This window comes from Bombina bombina, chromosome 2 (assembly GCF_027579735.1).
Source record: "Bombina bombina isolate aBomBom1 chromosome 2, aBomBom1.pri, whole genome shotgun sequence".
NCBI lineage: Eukaryota > Metazoa > Chordata > Amphibia > Anura > Bombinatoridae > Bombina > Bombina bombina.
Genome location: NC_069500.1, coordinates 1,089,342,112 through 1,089,360,783, shown reverse-complemented (window position 1 = coordinate 1,089,360,783; position 18,672 = coordinate 1,089,342,112). Strand labels below are relative to the sequence as shown.

Genomic DNA, 18,672 nt, shown 5'->3' with positions numbered 1-18,672 from the left:
TAGTAACGTATGGGATAATGACTACCCAAGATGTGGATCTTCCACGCAAGAGTCACTAGAGAGGGAGGGATAAAATAAAGACAGCCAATTTCGCTGAAAAATAATCCACACCCAAAATAAAGTTTAAATCTTATAATGAAGAAAACTGAAATTATAAGCAGAAGAATCAAACTGAAACAGCTGCCTGAAGTATTTTTCTACCAAAAACTGCTTCAGAAGAAGAATACACATCAAAATGTTAGAATTTATTAAAAATATGCAAAGAAGACCAAGTTGCTGCTTTGCAAATCTGATCAATCGAAGCTTCATTCCTAAACGCCCAGGAAGTAGAAACTGACCTAGTAGAATGAGCTGTAATCCTTTGAGGCGGAGTTTTACCCGACTTGACATAAGCATGATGAATTAAAGATTTCAACCAAGATGCCAAAGAAATGGCAGAGGCCTTCTGACCTTTCCTAGAACCGGAAAAGATAACAAATAGACTAGAAGTCTTTCGGAAATTCTTAGTAGCTTCAACATAATATTTCAAAGCTCTAACTACATCCAAAGAATGCAATGATCTCTCCTTAGAATTTTTAGGATTAGGACATAATGAAGGAACCACAATTTCTCTACTAATGTTGTTAGAATTCACAACCTTAGGTAAACATTTAAAAGAAGTTCGCAACACCGCCTTATCCTGATGGAAAATCAGAAAAGGAGATTCACAAGAAAGAGCAGATAATTCAGAAACTCTTCTAGCAGAAGAGATGGCCAAAAGAAAACAAAACTTTCCAAGAAAGTAATTTAATGTCCAGTGAATGCATAGGTTCAAACGGAAGAGCTTGAAGAGCCCCCAGAACCAAATTCAAACTCCAAGGAGGAGAAATTGACTTAATAACAGGTTTTATATGAACCAAAGCTTGTACAAAACAATGAATATCAGGAAGAATAGCAATCCTTCTGTGAAAAAGAACAGAAAGAGCAGAGATTTGTCCTTTCAAGGAACTTGCAGACAAACCTTTATCCAAACCATCCTGAAGAAACTGAAAAATTCTCGGAATTCTAAAAGAATGCCAGGAAAAATGATGAGAAAAACACCAAGAAATGTAAGTCTTCCAGACTTCATAATATATCTTCCTAGATACAGATCTACGAGCCTGTAACATAGTATTAATCACAGAGTCAGAGAAACCTCTTTGACTAAGAATCAAGCGTTCAATCTCCATACCTTTAAATTTAAGGATTTGAGATCCTGATGGTAAAAAAGGACCTTGTGACAGAAGGTCTGGTCTTAACGGAAGAGTCCACGGTTGGCAAGAAGCCATGCGGACAAGATCCGTATACCAAAACCTGCGAGACCATGCTGGAGCCACCAGCAGACAAAACGAGCATTCCTTCAGAATCTTGGAGATTACTCTTGGAAGAAGAACTAGAGGCGGAAAGATATAGGCAGGATGATACTTCCAAGGAAGTGACAATGCATCCACTGCTTCCACCTGAGGAGTCCTGGATCTGGACAGATACCTGGGAAGTTTCTTGTTTAGATGAGAAGCCATCAGATCTATTTCTGAACAATCTGAAGAAACACCTCTGGGTGAAGAGACCACTCGCCCGGATGTAACGTTTGGCGACTGAGATAATCCGCTTTCCAATTGTCAATACCTGGGATATGAACCGCAGAGATTAGACAGGAGCTGGATTCCGCCCATACCAGTATTCGAGATACTTCTTTCATAGCCAGAGGACTGTGAGTCCCTCCTTGATGATTGATATATGCCACAGTTGTGACATTGTTTGTCTGAAAACAAATGAAATATTCTCTCTTTAGAAGAGGCCATGACTGAAGAGCTTCTGAAAATTGCACGGAGTTCCAAAATATTGATTGGTAATCTCACCTCCTGAGATTTCCCAAACCCCTTGTGCTGTCAGAAACCCCCATACAGCTCCCCAACCTGTCAGACTTGCATCTGTTGAGATCACAGTCCAGGTTGGAAGAAAAAAAGAAGCCCCATGAACTAAACGATGGTGGTCTGTACCACGTCAGAGGGTGTCGAACAATCAGTTTTAAAGATATTAAATGAGATATCTTTGTATAATCCTGGCACCACTGGTTCAGCATACAGATCTGAAGAGGTCGCATGTGAAAATGAGCAAAGGGGAACACGTCCAATGCAGCAGTCATAAGAACCTAGAATTTCCATGCATAAGGCTACCGAAGGGAATGATTGAGACTGAAGGTTTCGATAAGCTGAAACCAATTTCAGACGTCTCCTGTCCAACAGAGACAGAGTCATGGACACTGAATCTATCCGGAAATCTAAAAAAAGGTTACTCTTGTCTGAGGAATCAACAAACTTTTTGGTTAATTGATCCTCCAACCATGTTCTTGAAGAAACAACACTCATAAAAAGCTGGAAAGGATCTTTCCATTGAAAATGAGCAAAGGGAAGTGAATCCAATGCTGTTAAAACTTCTATGCATGTATAGCAACTGAAGGAAATAATAGAGACTAAAGTTACCGACAGACGGAACCCAATACAAATTGTCCCTTGTCTGATAGAGACAAAGATAGTGACATAAACCATCTGGAAACCTAAAAAAAGGTGATCCTTGCGTGAGGAATCAAGAGCTTTTGAAAAAAGATCCTCTAACTATGTCCTGAAGAGCAAGTGAAACATATGAGAATCCGCATCCTCAGGAAATAATCTGAATGAAAACAGAAAAATGAAGAATACGCATTTATTGTATCTAATGAAAACAAATAATGCTATCAATGACCACAAAAAGGCAAAATAGTTTGAATAAAACTCCAAAACCCAGTTCCTAGAAAAGGAACTGGAATAAAAACCCCAGAAGATTCCAGGTCTGAGCAGCGCTTGAACCCCATGAGTACCCAGCCATGCCTCAACAGTATCCAAAATATATAGGACAGAAACACACTGAAAGAAAGTGTTAGCCTTACTGGAATAAAATCAAAGAAATTTGTACAAAATAGAACCAAATAAATTTCAAAGAAGTCTTAACCTGCCCCTTACCAGCCAAGCTGGAATACGGCACGTGCATCGCAACATTAGGGAGCTAATTTCGAACCCCAATTAAAACCATGTTACTTGGGAAGAACTCAGGATTCGTTCCTTAATAAGAACAACCAAACTAGTATAAGCTTAAAGTTTTAGTCTTAGAACTCAATCTTGAAGCCCATAGTAACAGTTAAGAATTGAATCCAATTATAATTGATTATCTTAGAACAAAAGAAATAGGGATTTCCTTTTTTTTTTTTTTTTTTTTTTTTTTTTTTTAAATCACAGAATTCTTCTAGCTAAAATAGCTAAAGACATAGATTAACCCTCATTTGCGAATATATTCAATAAAATGAAGACACAAATGAAATCATTAGCATGATAGTCCAGTTTAAATGACCAGTCAAAACAGAGGACTTGCAAAACAACAAGACAAATGCAACGGCACCTAGTCTAGTAAATGTTGTCCCTTAACAATGCTAAAATAAATCATGATCTGATACTTGATCTTAAAGTAAACAGAAAAAATGAAGCAATTGCAATATCACAGGACCAAGAAAAGTACCTGAAACTAAATAATTTTCCAAAAATAAGATACAACTATATAAAGGAAAATAAATACTATTTTGCTATAAAAACAATAGCATAATTAGTAGGAGTAGAGATAGCTCCAATAAATTGGAGAACCCTCCAAATTGAATTTAACTACTGACAAAGAATATAGTTTAAACATAAAAGAAAATTCTCAGCCTATTCCATTCCCTAGTATGGGGAATTGGAAAGAAAACCTCTGAAATCACAGAAGAAATAAAAAGGCAGAAATAGTGTCAGCTAGTCTTAAAGAACTAGTTACCTTAATATCCAAAATAATCAACACCTCTTCAACAAAGAACAATTGTACTTTAATAATAAAAAAATTATATAAAAAAGTAGATTTGTTAGTGTCAATATCTGATGAAGAGAATTTCTGAAAGAGAAAAAAACATCATCAGAGAAGGATAAATCAGTATGTTGTTGGTCATTTGAAACTTCAATAATTAAAAAAGAAGTGAAAAAGACCTAAAAATCGTATTAGAAGGCACGAAGCCAGACATACCCTTAATCAGAAAAAATATTTCTTATAAATCTTCTAAACATTTCTTGCACTTAAGAATGGAAATGTATAAAGCATAAATACTAATGGAATCTGCATGTAAAAGTATATCACAATAACTTATTACAAACCATAGCTAAAGATAAACATTTATAACATTTAAAATAAATGAACTTAGCTTTGGTAGAACTGAAACTCAGTTAAGCATTTTTCCAGAAGTGGTTTCTGACTCAGGGACAAACGGAGACATCTTGCAATATGTAATAGAAAAAACAACATATAAAACAAAATTGATCAAATTCCTTAAATGACAGTTTCAGGAATGGGAAAAAATGCCAGTGAACAAGCTTCTAGCAACCAGAAGCAATAAATAATGAGACTTAAATAATGTGGAGACAATAGTGACGCCCATATTTTTTAGCGCCAAAAAAGACGCCCACATTATTTGGCGCCTAAATGCTTTTGGCGCCAAAAATGACGCCACATCCGAAACGCCGACACTTTTGGCACAAAAAAACGTCAAAAAAATGACGCAACTTCCGGCGACACGTATGACGCCGGAAACAGAAAAAAAAATTTGCGCCAAAAAAGTCCGCGCCAAGAATGACGCAATAAAATGAAGCATTTTCAGCCCCCGCGAGCCTAATAGCCCACAGGGAAAAAGTCAAATTTTAAGGTAAGAAAAAAATTGATTAATTCATATGCATTATCCCAAATATGAAACTGACTGTCTGAAATAAGGAATGTTGAACATCCTGAGTCAAGGCAAATAAATGTTTGAACACATATATTTAGAACTTTATATAAAAGTGCCCAACCATAGCTTAGAGTGTCACAGAAAATAAGACTTACTTACCCCAGGACACTCATCTACAAGTAGTAGAAAGCCAAACCAGTACTGAAACGAGAATCAGTAGAGGTAATGGTATATATAAGAGTATATCGTCGATCTGAAAAGGGAGGTAAGAGATGAATCTCTACGACCGATAACAGAGAACCTATGAAATAGACCCCGTAGAAGGAGATCATTGAATTCAAATAGGCAATACTCTCCTCACATCCCTCTGACATTCACTGCACGCTGAGAGGAAAACCGGGCTCCAACCTGCTGCGGAGCGCATATCAACGTAGAATCTAGCACAAACTTACTTCACCACCTCCATAGGAGGCAAAGTTTGTAAAACTGATTTGTGGGTGTGGTGAGGGGTGTATTTATAGGCATTTTGAGGTTTGGGAAACTTTGCCCCTCCTGGTAGGAATGTATATCCCATACGTCACTAGCTCATGGACTCTTGCTAATTACATGAAAGAAACTGCTCTGTGTGCATATGGGGATTGTTTTGTCAGATTACATGTTTTAAAGACCTGTGTGCAGGGACTTTAATTTTTATTTATTTGTCTTAAAGGAAGTAAATTTCTGGTCAAATGCCCAAGTGCTAAACTACATATGTAATATGAAAATATACTCAGGATATAGGATGTGCACACAGTTTATTCTGAGCTCAGGACACGGGATGTGCACAGTTTATTCTGAGAGCGCTGCTCAGGACAAGGGATGTGCACAGTTTATTCTGAGAGTGCTGCTCAGGACAAGGGATGTGCACACAGTTTATTCTGAGAGCGCCGCTCAGGACAAGGGATGTGCACACAGTTTATTCTGAGAGCGCTGCTCAGGACAAGGGATGTGCACACAGTTTATTCTGAGAGCGCCGCTCAGGACAAGGGATGTGCACACAGTTTATTCTGAGCACAGGACAAGGGATGTGCACACAGTTTATTCTGAGCACAGGAAAAGGGATGTGCACACAGTTTATTCTGAGAGCACTGCTCAGGACAAGGGATTTGCACACAGTTTATTCTGAGCTCAGGACAAGGTATGTGCACAGTTTATTCTGAGAGCACTGCTCAGGACAAGGGATGTGCACACAGTTTATTCTGAGAGCGCTGCTCAGGTTATAGGATGTGCACACAGTTTATTCTGAGAGCACTGCTCAGGACAAGGGATGTGCACACACTTTATTCTGAGAGCACTGCTCAGGACAAAGGATGTGCACACACTTTATTCTGAGAGCACAGCTCAGGACAAGGGATGTGCACACAGTTTATTCTGAGAGCGTTGTTTAGGACAAGGGATGTGCACACAGTTAATTCTGAGAGCGTTGTTTAGGACAAGGGATGTGCACACACTTTATTCTGAGAGCGCTGCTCAGGACAAGGGATGTGCACATACTTTATTTTGAGAGCACTGCTCAGGACAAGGGATGTGCACACAGTTTATTCTGACAGCGCTGCTCAGCACAAGGGATGTGCACACACTTTATTCTGAGAGCACTGCTCAGGACAAGGGATGTGCACACAGTTTATTCTGAACTCAGGACAAGGGATGTGCACACAGTTTATTCTGAGCTTAGCACAAGGGATGTGCACACAGTTTATTCTGAGCTCAGGACAAGGGATGTGCACACAGTTAATTCTGAGAGCGTTGTTTAGGACAAGTGATGTGCACACACTTTATTCTGAGAGCGCAGCTCAGGACAAGGGATGTGCACACAGTTTATTCTGAGAGTGCTGCTCAGGTTATAGGATGTGCACACAGTTTATTCTGAGAGTGCTGCTCAGGTTATAGGATGTGCACACAGTTTATTCTGAGAGTGCTGCTCAGGTTATAGGATGTGCACACAGTTTATTCTGAGAGTGCTGCTCAGGTTATAGGATGTGCACACAGTTTATTCTGAGAGTGCTGCTCAGGTTATTGGATGTGCACACAGTTTATTCTGAGAGTGCTGCTCAGGTTAGGATGTGCACACAGTTTATTCTGAGAGTGCTGCTCAGGTTATAGGATGTGCACACAGTTTATTCTGAGAGCGCTGCTCAGGTTATAGGATGTGCAAACACTTTATTATGAGAGCGCAGCTCAGGACAAGGAATGTGCACACAGTTTATTCTGAGAGCGCTGCTCAGGTTATAGGATGTGCACACAGTTTATTCTGAGAGTGCTGCTCAGGATATAGGATGTACACACAGTTTATTCTGAGAGTGCTGCTCAGGTTATAGGATATGCACACAGTTTATTCTGAGAGCGCTGCTCAGGTTATAGGATGTGCACACACTTTATTCTGAGAGCGCTGCTCAGGACAAGGGATGTGCACAGTTTATTCTGAGAGCACTGCTCGGGACAAGGGATGTGCACACAGTTTATTCTGAGAGCGCTGCTCAGGACAAGGGATGTGCACACAGTTTATTCTGAGAGTGCTGCTCAGGACAAGGGATGTGCACACAGTTTATTCTGAGAGCGCTGCTCAGGACAAGGCATGTGCACACAGTTTATTCTGAGAGCACTGCTCAGGTTATAGGATGTGCACACACTTTATTCTGAGGGGACTGCTCAGGACAAGGGATGTGCACACAGTTTATTCTGAGAGCGCTGCTCAGGTTATTGGATGTGCACACAGTTTATTCTGAGAGCGCTGCTCAGGTTATAGGATGTGCACACAGTTTATTCTGAGAGCGCAGCTCAGGACAAGGGATGTGCACACAGTTAATTCTGAGAGTGCTGTTCAGGTTATTGGATGTGCACACAGTTAATTCTGAGAGTGCTGCTCAGGTTATTGGATGTGCACACAGTTTATTCTGAGAGCGCTGCTCAGGTTATAGGATGTGCACACTGTATATTCTGAGAGCGCTGCTCAGGACAAAGGAATGTGTACACTGTTTATTCTGAGAGCACTGCTCAGGACAAGGGATGTGCACACAATTTATTCTGAGAGCGCTGCTCAGGACAAGGGATGTGCACACACTTTATTCTGAGAGCACTGCTCAGGACAAGGGATGTGCACACAATTTATTCTGAGAGCGCTGCTCAGGACAAGGGATGTGCACAGTTTATTCTGAGAGCACTGCTCGGGACAAGAGATGTGCACACAGTTTATTCTGAGAGCGCTGCTCAGGACAAGAGATGTGCACACAGTTTATTCTGAGAGCGCTGCTCAGGACAAGGGATGTGCACACAGTTTATTCTGAGAGCACTGCTCAGGTTATAGGATGTGCACACACTTTATTCTGAGAGTGTTGCTCAGGTTATAGGATGTGCACACAGTTTATTCTGAGAGCGCTGCTCAGGTTATAGGATGTGCACACAGTTTATTCTGAGAGTGCTGCTCAGGTTATAGGATGTGCACACTGTTTATTCTGAGAGCACTGCTCAGGACAAGGGATGTGCACACACTTTATTCTGAGAGCGCTGCTCAGGACAAGGGATGTGCACATACTTTATTTTGAGAGCACTGCTCAGGACAAGGGATGTGCACACAGTTTATTCTGACAGCGCTGCTCAGCACAAGGGATGTGCACACACTTTATTCTGAGAGCACTACTCAGGACAAGGGATGTGCACACAGTTTATTCTGAGCTCAGGACAAGGGATGTGCACACAGTTTATTCTGAGAGCGCTGCTCAGGACAAGAGATGTGCACACAGTTTATTCTGAGAGCGCTGCTCAGGACAAGAGATGTGCACACAGTTTATTCTGAGAGCGCTGCTCAGGACAAGGGATGTGCACACAGTTTATTCTGAGAGCACTGCTCAGGTTATAGGATGTGCACACACTTTATTCTGAGAGTGCTGCTCAGGTTATAGGATGTGCACACAGTTTATTCTGAGAGCGCTGCTCAGGTTATAGGATGTGCACACAGTTTATTCTGAGAGTGCTGCTCAGGACAAGGGATGTGCACACACTTTATTCTGACAGCGCTGCTCAGCACAAGGGATGTGCACACACTTTATTCTGAGAGCACTACTCAGGACAAGGGATGTGCACACAGTTTATTCTGAGCTCAGGACAAGGGATGTGCACACAGTTTATTCTGAGCTCAGCACAAGGGATGTGCACACAGTTTATTCTGAGCTCAGGACAAGGGATGTGCACACAGTTTATTCTGAGAGCGTTGTTTAGGACAAGGGATGTGCACACAGTTAATTCTGAGAGCGTTGTTTAGGACAAGTGATGTGCACACACTTTATTCTGAGAGCACTGCTCAGGACAAGGGATGTGCACACACTTTATTCTGAGAGCACTGCTCAGGACAAGGGATGTGCACACACATTATTCTGAGAGTGCAGCTCAGGACAAGGGATGTGCACACAGTTAATTCTGAGAGTGCTGCTCAGGTTATAGGATGTGCACACAGTTTATTCTGAGAGTGCTGCTCAGGTTATAGGATGTGCACACAGTTTATTCTGAGAGTGCTGCTCAGGTTATAGGATGTGCACACAGTTTATTCTGAGAGCGCTGCTCAGGTTATAGGATGTGCACACAGTTTATTCTGAGAGTGCTGCTCAGGTTATAGGATGTGCACACAGTTTATTCTGAGAGTGCTGCTCAGGTTATAGGATGTGCACACAGTTTATTCTGAGAGTGCTGCTCAGGTTATTGGATGTGCACACAGTTTATTCTGAGAGTGCTGCTCAGGTTAGGATGTGCACACAGTTTATTCTGAGAGTGCTGCTCAGGTTATAGGATGTGCACACAGTTTATTCTGAGAGCGCTGCTCAGGTTATAGGATGTGCAAACACTTTATTCTGAGAGCGCAGCTCAGGACAAGGAATGTGCACACAGTTTATTCTGAGAGCGCTGCTCAGGTTATAGGATGTGCACACAGTTTATTCTGAGAGTGCTGCTCAGGATATAGGATGTACACACAGTTTATTCTGAGAGTGCTGCTCAGGTTATAGGATATGCACACAGTTTATTCTGAGAGCGCTGCTCAGGTTATAGGATGTGCACACACTTTATTCTGAGAGCGCTGCTCAGGACAAGGGATGTGCACAGTTTATTCTGAGAGCACTGCTCGGGACAAGGGATGTGCACACAGTTTATTCTGAGAGCGCTGCTCAGGACAAGGGATGTGCACACAGTTTATTCTGAGAGTGCTGCTCAGGACAAGGGATGTGCACACAGTTTATTCTGAGAGCGCTGCTCAGGACAAGGCATGTGCACACAGTTTATTCTGAGAGCACTGCTCAGGTTATAGGATGTGCACACACTTTATTCTGAGGGGACTGCTCAGGACAAGGGATGTGCACACAGTTTATTCTGAGAGCGCTGCTCAGGTTATTGGATGTGCACACAGTTTATTCTGAGAGCGCTGCTCAGGTTATAGGATGTGCACACAGTTTATTCTGAGAGCGCAGCTCAGGACAAGGGATGTGCACACAGTTAATTCTGAGAGTGCTGTTCAGGTTATTGGATGTGCACACAGTTAATTCTGAGAGTGCTGCTCAGGTTATTGGATGTGCACACAGTTTATTCTGAGAGCGCTGCTCAGGTTATAGGATGTGCACACTGTATATTCTGAGAGCGCTGCTCAGGACAAAGGAATGTGTACACTGTTTATTCTGAGAGCACTGCTCAGGACAAGGGATGTGCACACAATTTATTCTGAGAGCGCTGCTCAGGACAAGGGATGTGCACACACTTTATTCTGAGAGCACTGCTCAGGACAAGGGATGTGCACACAATTTATTCTGAGAGCGCTGCTCAGGACAAGGGATGTGCACAGTTTATTCTGAGAGCACTGCTCGGGACAAGAGATGTGCACACAGTTTATTCTGAGAGCGCTGCTCAGGACAAGAGATGTGCACACAGTTTATTCTGAGAGCGCTGCTCAGGACAAGGGATGTGCACACAGTTTATTCTGAGAGCACTGCTCAGGTTATAGGATGTGCACACACTTTATTCTGAGAGTGCTGCTCAGGTTATAGGATGTGCACACAGTTTATTCTGAGAGCGCTGCTCAGGTTATAGGATGTGCACACAGTTTATTCTGAGAGTGCTGCTCAGGTTATAGGATGTGCACACTGTTTATTCTGAGAGCACTGCTCAGGACAAGGGATGTGCACATACTTTATTTTGAGAGCACTGCTCAGGACAAGGGATGTGCACACAGTTTATTCTGACAGCGCTGCTCAGCACAAGGGATGTGCACACACTTTATTCTGAGAGCACTACTCAGGACAAGGGATGTGCACACAGTTTATTCTGAGCTCAGGACAAGGGATGTGCACACAGTTTATTCTGAGAGCGCTGCTCAGGACAAGAGATGTGCACACAGTTTATTCTGAGAGCGCTGCTCAGGACAAGAGATGTGCACACAGTTTATTCTGAGAGCGCTGCTCAGGACAAGGGATGTGCACACAGTTTATTCTGAGAGCACTGCTCAGGTTATAGGATGTGCACACACTTTATTCTGAGAGTGCTGCTCAGGTTATAGGATGTGCACACAGTTTATTCTGAGAGCGCTGCTCAGGTTATAGGATGTGCACACAGTTTATTCTGAGAGTGCTGCTCAGGTTATAGGATGTGCACACTGTTTATTCTGAGAGCACTGCTCAGGACAAGGGATGTGCACACACTTTATTCTGACAGCGCTGCTCAGCACAAGGGATGTGCACACAATTTATTCTGAGAGCGCTGCTCAGGACAAGGGATGTGCACAGTTTATTCTGAGAGCACTGCTCGGGACAAGAGATGTGCACACAGTTTATTCTGAGAGCGCTGCTCAGGACAAGAGATGTGCACACAGTTTATTCTGAGAGCGCTGCTCAGGACAAGGGATGTGCACACAGTTTATTCTGAGAGCACTGCTCAGGTTATAGGATGTGCACACACTTTATTCTGAGAGCACTGCTCAGTACAAGGTATGTGCACACAATTTATTCTGAGAGCGCTGCTCAGGACAAGGGATGTGCACACACTTTATTCTGAGAGCAATGCTGAGGACAAGGGATGTGCACACAGTTAATTCTGAGAGTGCTGCTCAGGTTATAGGATGTGCACACAATTTATTCTGAGAGCGCTGCTCAGGACAAGGGATGTGCACACAATTTATTCTGAGAGTGCTGCTCAGGACAAGGGATGTTCACACACTTTATTCTGAGAGCACTGCTCAGGACAAGGGATGTGCACACACTTTATTCTGAGAGCACTGCTCAGGTTATAGGATAGGCACACAGTTTATTCTGAGAGCGCTGCTCAGGACAAGGGATGTACACACACTTTATTCTGAGAGCACTGCTCAGGAAAATGGATGTGCACACAGTTTATTCTGAGAGTGCTGCTCAGGACAAAGGATGTGAACACTGTTTATTCTGAGAGTGCTGCTCAGGACAAGGGATGTGCACACAGTTTATTCTGAGAGTGCTGCTCAGGACAAGGGATGTGCACACAGTTTATTCTGAGAGTGTTGCTCGGGAAAAGGGATGTGCACACACTTTATTCTGAGAGCGCTGCTCAGGATATAGGATAGGCACACAGTTTATTCTGAGAGTGCTGCTCAGAACAAGGGATGTACACACAGTTTATTCTGAGAGCACTGCTAAGGACAAGGGATTTGCACACAGTTTATTCTGAGAGCGCTGCTCAGGACAAGGGATGTGCACACAGTTTATTCTGAGAGCACTGCTCAGGACAAGGGATGTGCACACAGTTTATTCTGAGAGCGCTGCTCAGGACAAGGGATGTGCACACAGTTTATTCTGAGAGCGCTGCTCAGGACAAGGGATGTGCACACACTTTATTCTGAGAGCACTGCTCAGGACAAGGGATGTGCACACACTTTATTCTGAGAGCACTGCTCAGGACAAGGGATGTGCACACACTTTATTCTGAGAGCACTGCTCAGGACAAGGGATGTGCACACAGTTTATTCTGAGAGCACTGCTCAGGACAAGGGATGAGCACACACTTTATTCTGAGAGCACTGCTCGGGACAAGGGATGTGCACACAGTTTATTCTGAGAGTGCTGCTCAGGACAAGGCATGTGCACACACTTTATTCTGAGAGCGCTGCTCAGGTTATAGGATGTGCACACAGTTTATTCTGAGAGTGCTGCTCAGGACAAGGGATTTGCACACAGTTTATTCTGAGAGCGCTGCTCAGGACAATGGATGTGCACACAGTTTATTCTGAGAGCACTGCTCAGGGCAAGGGATGTGCACACAGTTTATTCTGAGAGTGCTGCTCAGGACAAGGGATTTGCACACAGTTTATTCTGAGAGCACTGCTCAGGACAAGGGATGTGCACACAGTTTATTCTGAGAGCAATGCTCGGGACAAGGGATGTGCACACAGTTTATTCTGAGAGCGCTGCTCAGGACAAGGGATGTGCACACAATTTATTCTGAGAGCACTGCTCAGGACAAGGGATGTGCACACACTTTATTCTGAGAGTGCTGCTCATGTTATTGGATGTGCACACAGTTTATTCTGAGAGCGCTGCTCAGGTTATTGGATGTGCACACAATTTATTTTGAGAGCACTGCTCAGGTTATTGGATGTGCACACAGTTTATTCTGAGAGTGCTGCTCATGTTATTGGATGTGCACACAGTTTATTCTGAGAGCACTGCTCAGGTTATTGGATGTGCACACAGTTTATTCTGAGAGTGCTGCTCAGGACAAAGGATGTGCACACAGTTTATTCTGAGAGCGCTGCTCAGGACAAGGGATGTGCACACACTTTATTCTGAGAGCACTGCTAAGGACAAGGGATGTGCACACACTTTATTCTGAGAGCACTGCTCAGGACAAGGGATGTGCACACACTTTATTCTGAGAGCACTGCTCAGGACAAGGGATGTGCACACACTTTATTCTGAGAGCACTGCTCAGGACAAGGGATGTGCACACAGTTTATTCTGAGAGCACTGCTCAGGACAAGGGATGTGCACACACTTTATTCTGAGAGCACTGCTCGGGACAAGGGATGTGCACACAGTTTATTCTGAGAGTGCTGCTCAGGACAAGGGATGTGCACACACTTTATTCTGAGAGCGCTGCTCAGGTTATAGGATGTGCACACACTTTATTCTGAGAGCGCTGCTCAGGAGAAGGGATTTGCAAAGAGATTATTCTGAGAGCGCTGCTCAGGACAATGGATGTGCACACAGTTTATTCTGAGAGCACTGCTCAGGGCAAGGGATGTGCACACAGTTTATTCTGAGAGTGCTGCTCAGGACAAGGGATGTGCACACAGTTTATTCTGAGAGTGCTGCTCAGGACAAGTGATTTGCACACACTTTATTCTGAGAGTACTGCTCATGTTATTGGATGTGGACACAGTTTATTCTGAGAGTGCTGCTCATGTTATTGGATGTGCACACAGTTTATTCTGAGAGCACTGCTCAGGTTATTGGATGTGCACACAGTTTATTCTGAGAGCGCTGCTCAGGTTATAGGATGTGCACACAATTTATTCTGAGAGCGCTGCTCAGGTTATTGGATGTGCACACAATTTATTCTGAGAGCGCTGCTCAGGTTATTGGATGTGCACACAATTTATTCTGAGAGCGCTGCTAAGGACAAGGGATGTGCACACAGTTTATTCTGAGAGTGCTGCTAAGGACAAGGGATGTGCACACAGTTTATTTTGAGAGCGCTGCACAGGACAAGGGATGTGCAGGTTTTATAGAACCATTTTGGATGTGACATTTAACCCCTTAATGACCGAGGACGTACGCCATACGTCCTCAGAAAAAAAACAGTTAACGCCTGAGGACGTATGGCGTACGTCCTCGGTTTGGAAAGCAGCTGGAAGCGATCCTCATCGCTTCCAGCTGCTTTCCGGTTATTGCAGGATGCCTCAATATCGAGGCATCCTGCAATAACAATTTGTACCCCTCCGGTGCAGAGAGAGCCACTCTGTGGCCCTCTCTACACCGGACATCGATGGCCGCAATCGTTGGTGGGTGGGAGCTGCAGTGGGAGGCGGGTGGGCGGCCATCGATGGTTTCTGACACACAGAGGGGGGCGGGATCGGGGGCGCGCACAGACACGCGCGCGTGCACGGGGGGCGGCGGGCGGGCGCATACACGGGGAGGAAGCGGGTGGGAACCACTTACACTACACTATGTAAGTGGGAGGAAGAGGGGGAATAAATGCCCCAAAAAAATCTAAGAGATCTGGGAGGGGGTGGGGGTAGGGGTTGGTCGTGGGGAAGCTACACTACAGAAAACCATAAAAAAATAAAATAAAAAAGAGAAAATATATTGTAAACTGGGTACTGGCAGACAGCTGCCAGTACCCAAGATGGCCCCCAATAATGCAGAGGGGGGGGTTAGAGAGCTGTTTTTGGGGGGATCAGGGAGGTTGGGGACTAAGGGGGGATCCTACAAAGCATATGTAAATATGCTAAAGATTTTTTTTTTTTTTTAAACTTTTATTTTAGTACTGGCAGACTTTCTGCCAGTACATAAGATGGCGGGGACAATTGTGGGGTGGGGGAGGGAAGGGAGCTGTTTGGGAGGGATCAGGGGGTCTGATGTGTCAGGTGGGAGGCTGATCTCTACACTAAAGCTAAAATTAACCCTGCAAGCTCCCTACAAACTACCTAATTAACCCCTTCACTGCTAGCCATAATACACGTGTGATGCGCAGCAGCACTTAGCGGCCTTCTAATTACCAAAAAGCAACGCCAAAGTCATATATGTCTGCTATTTCTGAACAAAGGGGATCCCAGAGAAGCATTTACAATTATTTGTGCCATAATTGCACATGCTGTTTGTAAATAATTTCAGTGAGAAACCTAAAATTGTGAAAAATTTAGCGTTTTTTTTTTTAATTTGATCGCATTTGGCGGTGAAATGGTGGCATGAAATATACCAAAATGGGCCTAGATCAATACTTGGGGTTGTCTACTACACTACACTGAAGCTAAAATTAACCCTAGAAGCTCCCTACATGCTCCCTAATTAACCCCTTCACTGCTGGGCATAATACACGTGTGGTGCGCAGTCGCATTTAGCAGCCTTCTAATTAGTAAAAAGCAAAACCAAAGCCATATATGTCTGCTATTTATGAACAAAGGGGATCCCAGAGAAGCATTTACAACCATGTATGCTATAATTGCATAAGTTTTTTGTAAATAATTTCAGTGAGAAACCTAAAGTTTGTGAAAAAAATTGTGAAAAAGTGAACAATTTTTTTTATTTGCTCGCATTTGGCGGTGAAACGGTGGCATGAAATATACCAAAATGGGCCTAGATCAATACTTTGGGATGTCTTCTAAAAAAAAATATATACATGTCAATGGATATTCAGGGATTCCTGAAAGATATCAGTGTTCTAATGTAACTAGCGCTAATTTTGAAAAAAAGTGGTTTGGAAATAGCAAAGTGCTACTTGTATTTATGGCCCTATAACTTGCAAAAAAAAGCAAAGAACATGTAAACATTGGGTATTTCTAAACTCAGGACAAAATTTAGAAACTATTTAGCATGGTTTTTTTTTGGTGGTTGTAGATGTATAAAAGATTTTGGGGGTCAAAGTTAGAAAAAGTGTGTTTTTTTCCATTTTTTCCTAATATTTTATAAAAAAATTTTATAGTAAATTATAAGATATGATGAAAATAATGGTATATTTTGAAAGTCTATTTAATGGCGAGAAAAACGGTATATAATATGTGTGGGTACATTAAATGAGTAAGGGGAAAATTACAGCTAAACACAAACACCGCAGAAATGTAAAAATAGCCTTAGTCCCAAACGGACAGAAAATGGAAAAGTGCTGTGGTCATTAAGGGGTTAAACAAAATGTAATTTCTCCATTTAAAATTAAATAAAATTACACAGCAATATAAGAGAATACAATATATAAAATAAAATCTTACAGCTTCTTTGCCACCCAATGCTTCCATCCACAGATTCCTGTCCTCTTCTGAAAACGCTTGCATAGTAATAAGTAGTCCAGGCCTGTGAACATATAATACAAAATACACAAAAAGAAACTTATTAACCTGTTAAAACACAAACAATAATAAATCAAACAAAAAACAATGTAAATTGGAGACTAAATCCCAACTCCAAATGTGCATAAGTGATCCCAGGGATTACTTCTCAGTGGCAATGAATGCTGCAGTCGAACTTCAAGGGTTAACCTCAAATAAAACAGATCAATGCTGCCAATGGTGAAGTCCTGTGAGACTACAGGGTTAATTCCAGATATAAACGCAATGGGAGACTCCAGCAGGAGCAGATAGAAATGAACTCTGATGAATGTTAAACATGTTAAAATCACAGGAGTTTACAGAGAACACTTTGTTTGCACTAAAACATTCGGCTAGATTACAAGTTTTGCGGTATGAGTAAAAAAGCAGCGTTAAGGTTAATAACGCAGCTTTTTCAATACTGCTGCTATTACGAGTCTTGCAGGTTTTGGGGCACCGCTTTTAGCCTTAACGCAAATTAACTTACACAATTTGCGTATAGTCTTTTTTCAATGGGACTTCCATAGCGCCGATATTAAAAGCTTTTTTCTGGGAGGCCAAATAGTGAGCGGTACAGCCTATCCCGCAAGATTCGTAACGCATTCTAAAGTCAGTAGTTAGGAGTTTTACACTACAAAGCTGTAGCATAAAACTCATAGCTAAAGTGCTAAAAAGTACATTAACACCCATAAACTACCTATTAACCCCTAAACCGAGGCCCTCCCGCATCGCAAACATTAAAATAAAATTATTAACCCCTAATCTGCCGCTCCCGAAATCGCTGCCACTATAATAAACATATTAACCCCTAAACCGCCGCACTCCCGCCTCGCAAACACTAGTTAAATATTATTAATCCCTAATCTGCTGTCCCTAACATCGCCGCAACCTACATTAGTTATTAAACCCTAATCCGCCGCCCCCAACGTCGCCGCCACTATACTAAAGTTATTAACCCTAAACCTAAGTCTAACCCTAACCCCCCCTAACTTAAATATCATTAAAATAAATCTAAATAAAAATTCCTATCATTACCTAAATTATTCCTATTTAAAACTAAATACTTACCTGTAAAATAAACCCTAAGCTAGCTACAATATAACTAATAGTTACATTGTAGCTAGCTTAGTGTTTATTTTTATTTTACAGGCAAGTTTGTATTTATTTAAACTAGGTAGAATAGTTAGTAAATAGTTATTAACTATTTACTAACTACCTAGCTAAAATAAATACACATTTACCTGTAAAATAATACCTAACCTGAGTTACACCTAACACTACAATTAAATAAATTACCTAAATTAAATACAATTACCTAAATTACAAAAAAACCCACTAAATTACACAAAATTAAAAAATAAATTATCAGATATTTAAACTAATTACACCTAATCTAATAGCCCTATGAAAATAAAAAAGCCCCCCCCCCCCAAAATAAAAAAAACCCTAGCCTGCAATAAACTACCATTAGCCCTTAAAAGGGCCTTTTGCTGGGCATTGCCCCAAATAAATCAGCTCTTTTACCTGTAAAAAAAATACAAACACCCCCCCCCAACAGTAAAACCCACCACCCACATAACCAACCCCCCAAATAAAATACTAACAAATAAAAACTAAGGTCCCCATTGCCCTGAAAAGGGCATTTGGATGGCATTGCCCTGAAAAGGGCATTTAGCACTTTTTCTATTGCCCAAACCCTAATCTAAAACTAAAACCCACCCAATAAACCCTTAAAAAAAACTAACACTAACCCCGGAAGATCCACTTACAGTTTTGAAGACTGGACATCCATCCTCAACGAAGCCGGGAGAAGTCCTCA

At 42.2% G+C, this 18,672-nt stretch overlaps 1 protein-coding gene across 3 annotated transcripts in view; it reads right to left on the bottom strand.

Moving 5' to 3' along the window:
* ARHGAP10 (Rho GTPase activating protein 10) overlaps positions 1 to 18,672 on the bottom strand; it is a 784,460-nt gene that overhangs the window by 469,864 nt on the left and 295,924 nt on the right. For all 3 annotated transcript variants that reach the window (XM_053703724.1, XM_053703722.1, XM_053703725.1), the window contains exon 11: positions 16,758 to 16,839. In XM_053703724.1, the coding sequence (XP_053559699.1) occupies positions 16,758 to 16,839 (82 nt within the window). The remainder of the gene's footprint in view (positions 1 to 16,757; positions 16,840 to 18,672) is intronic.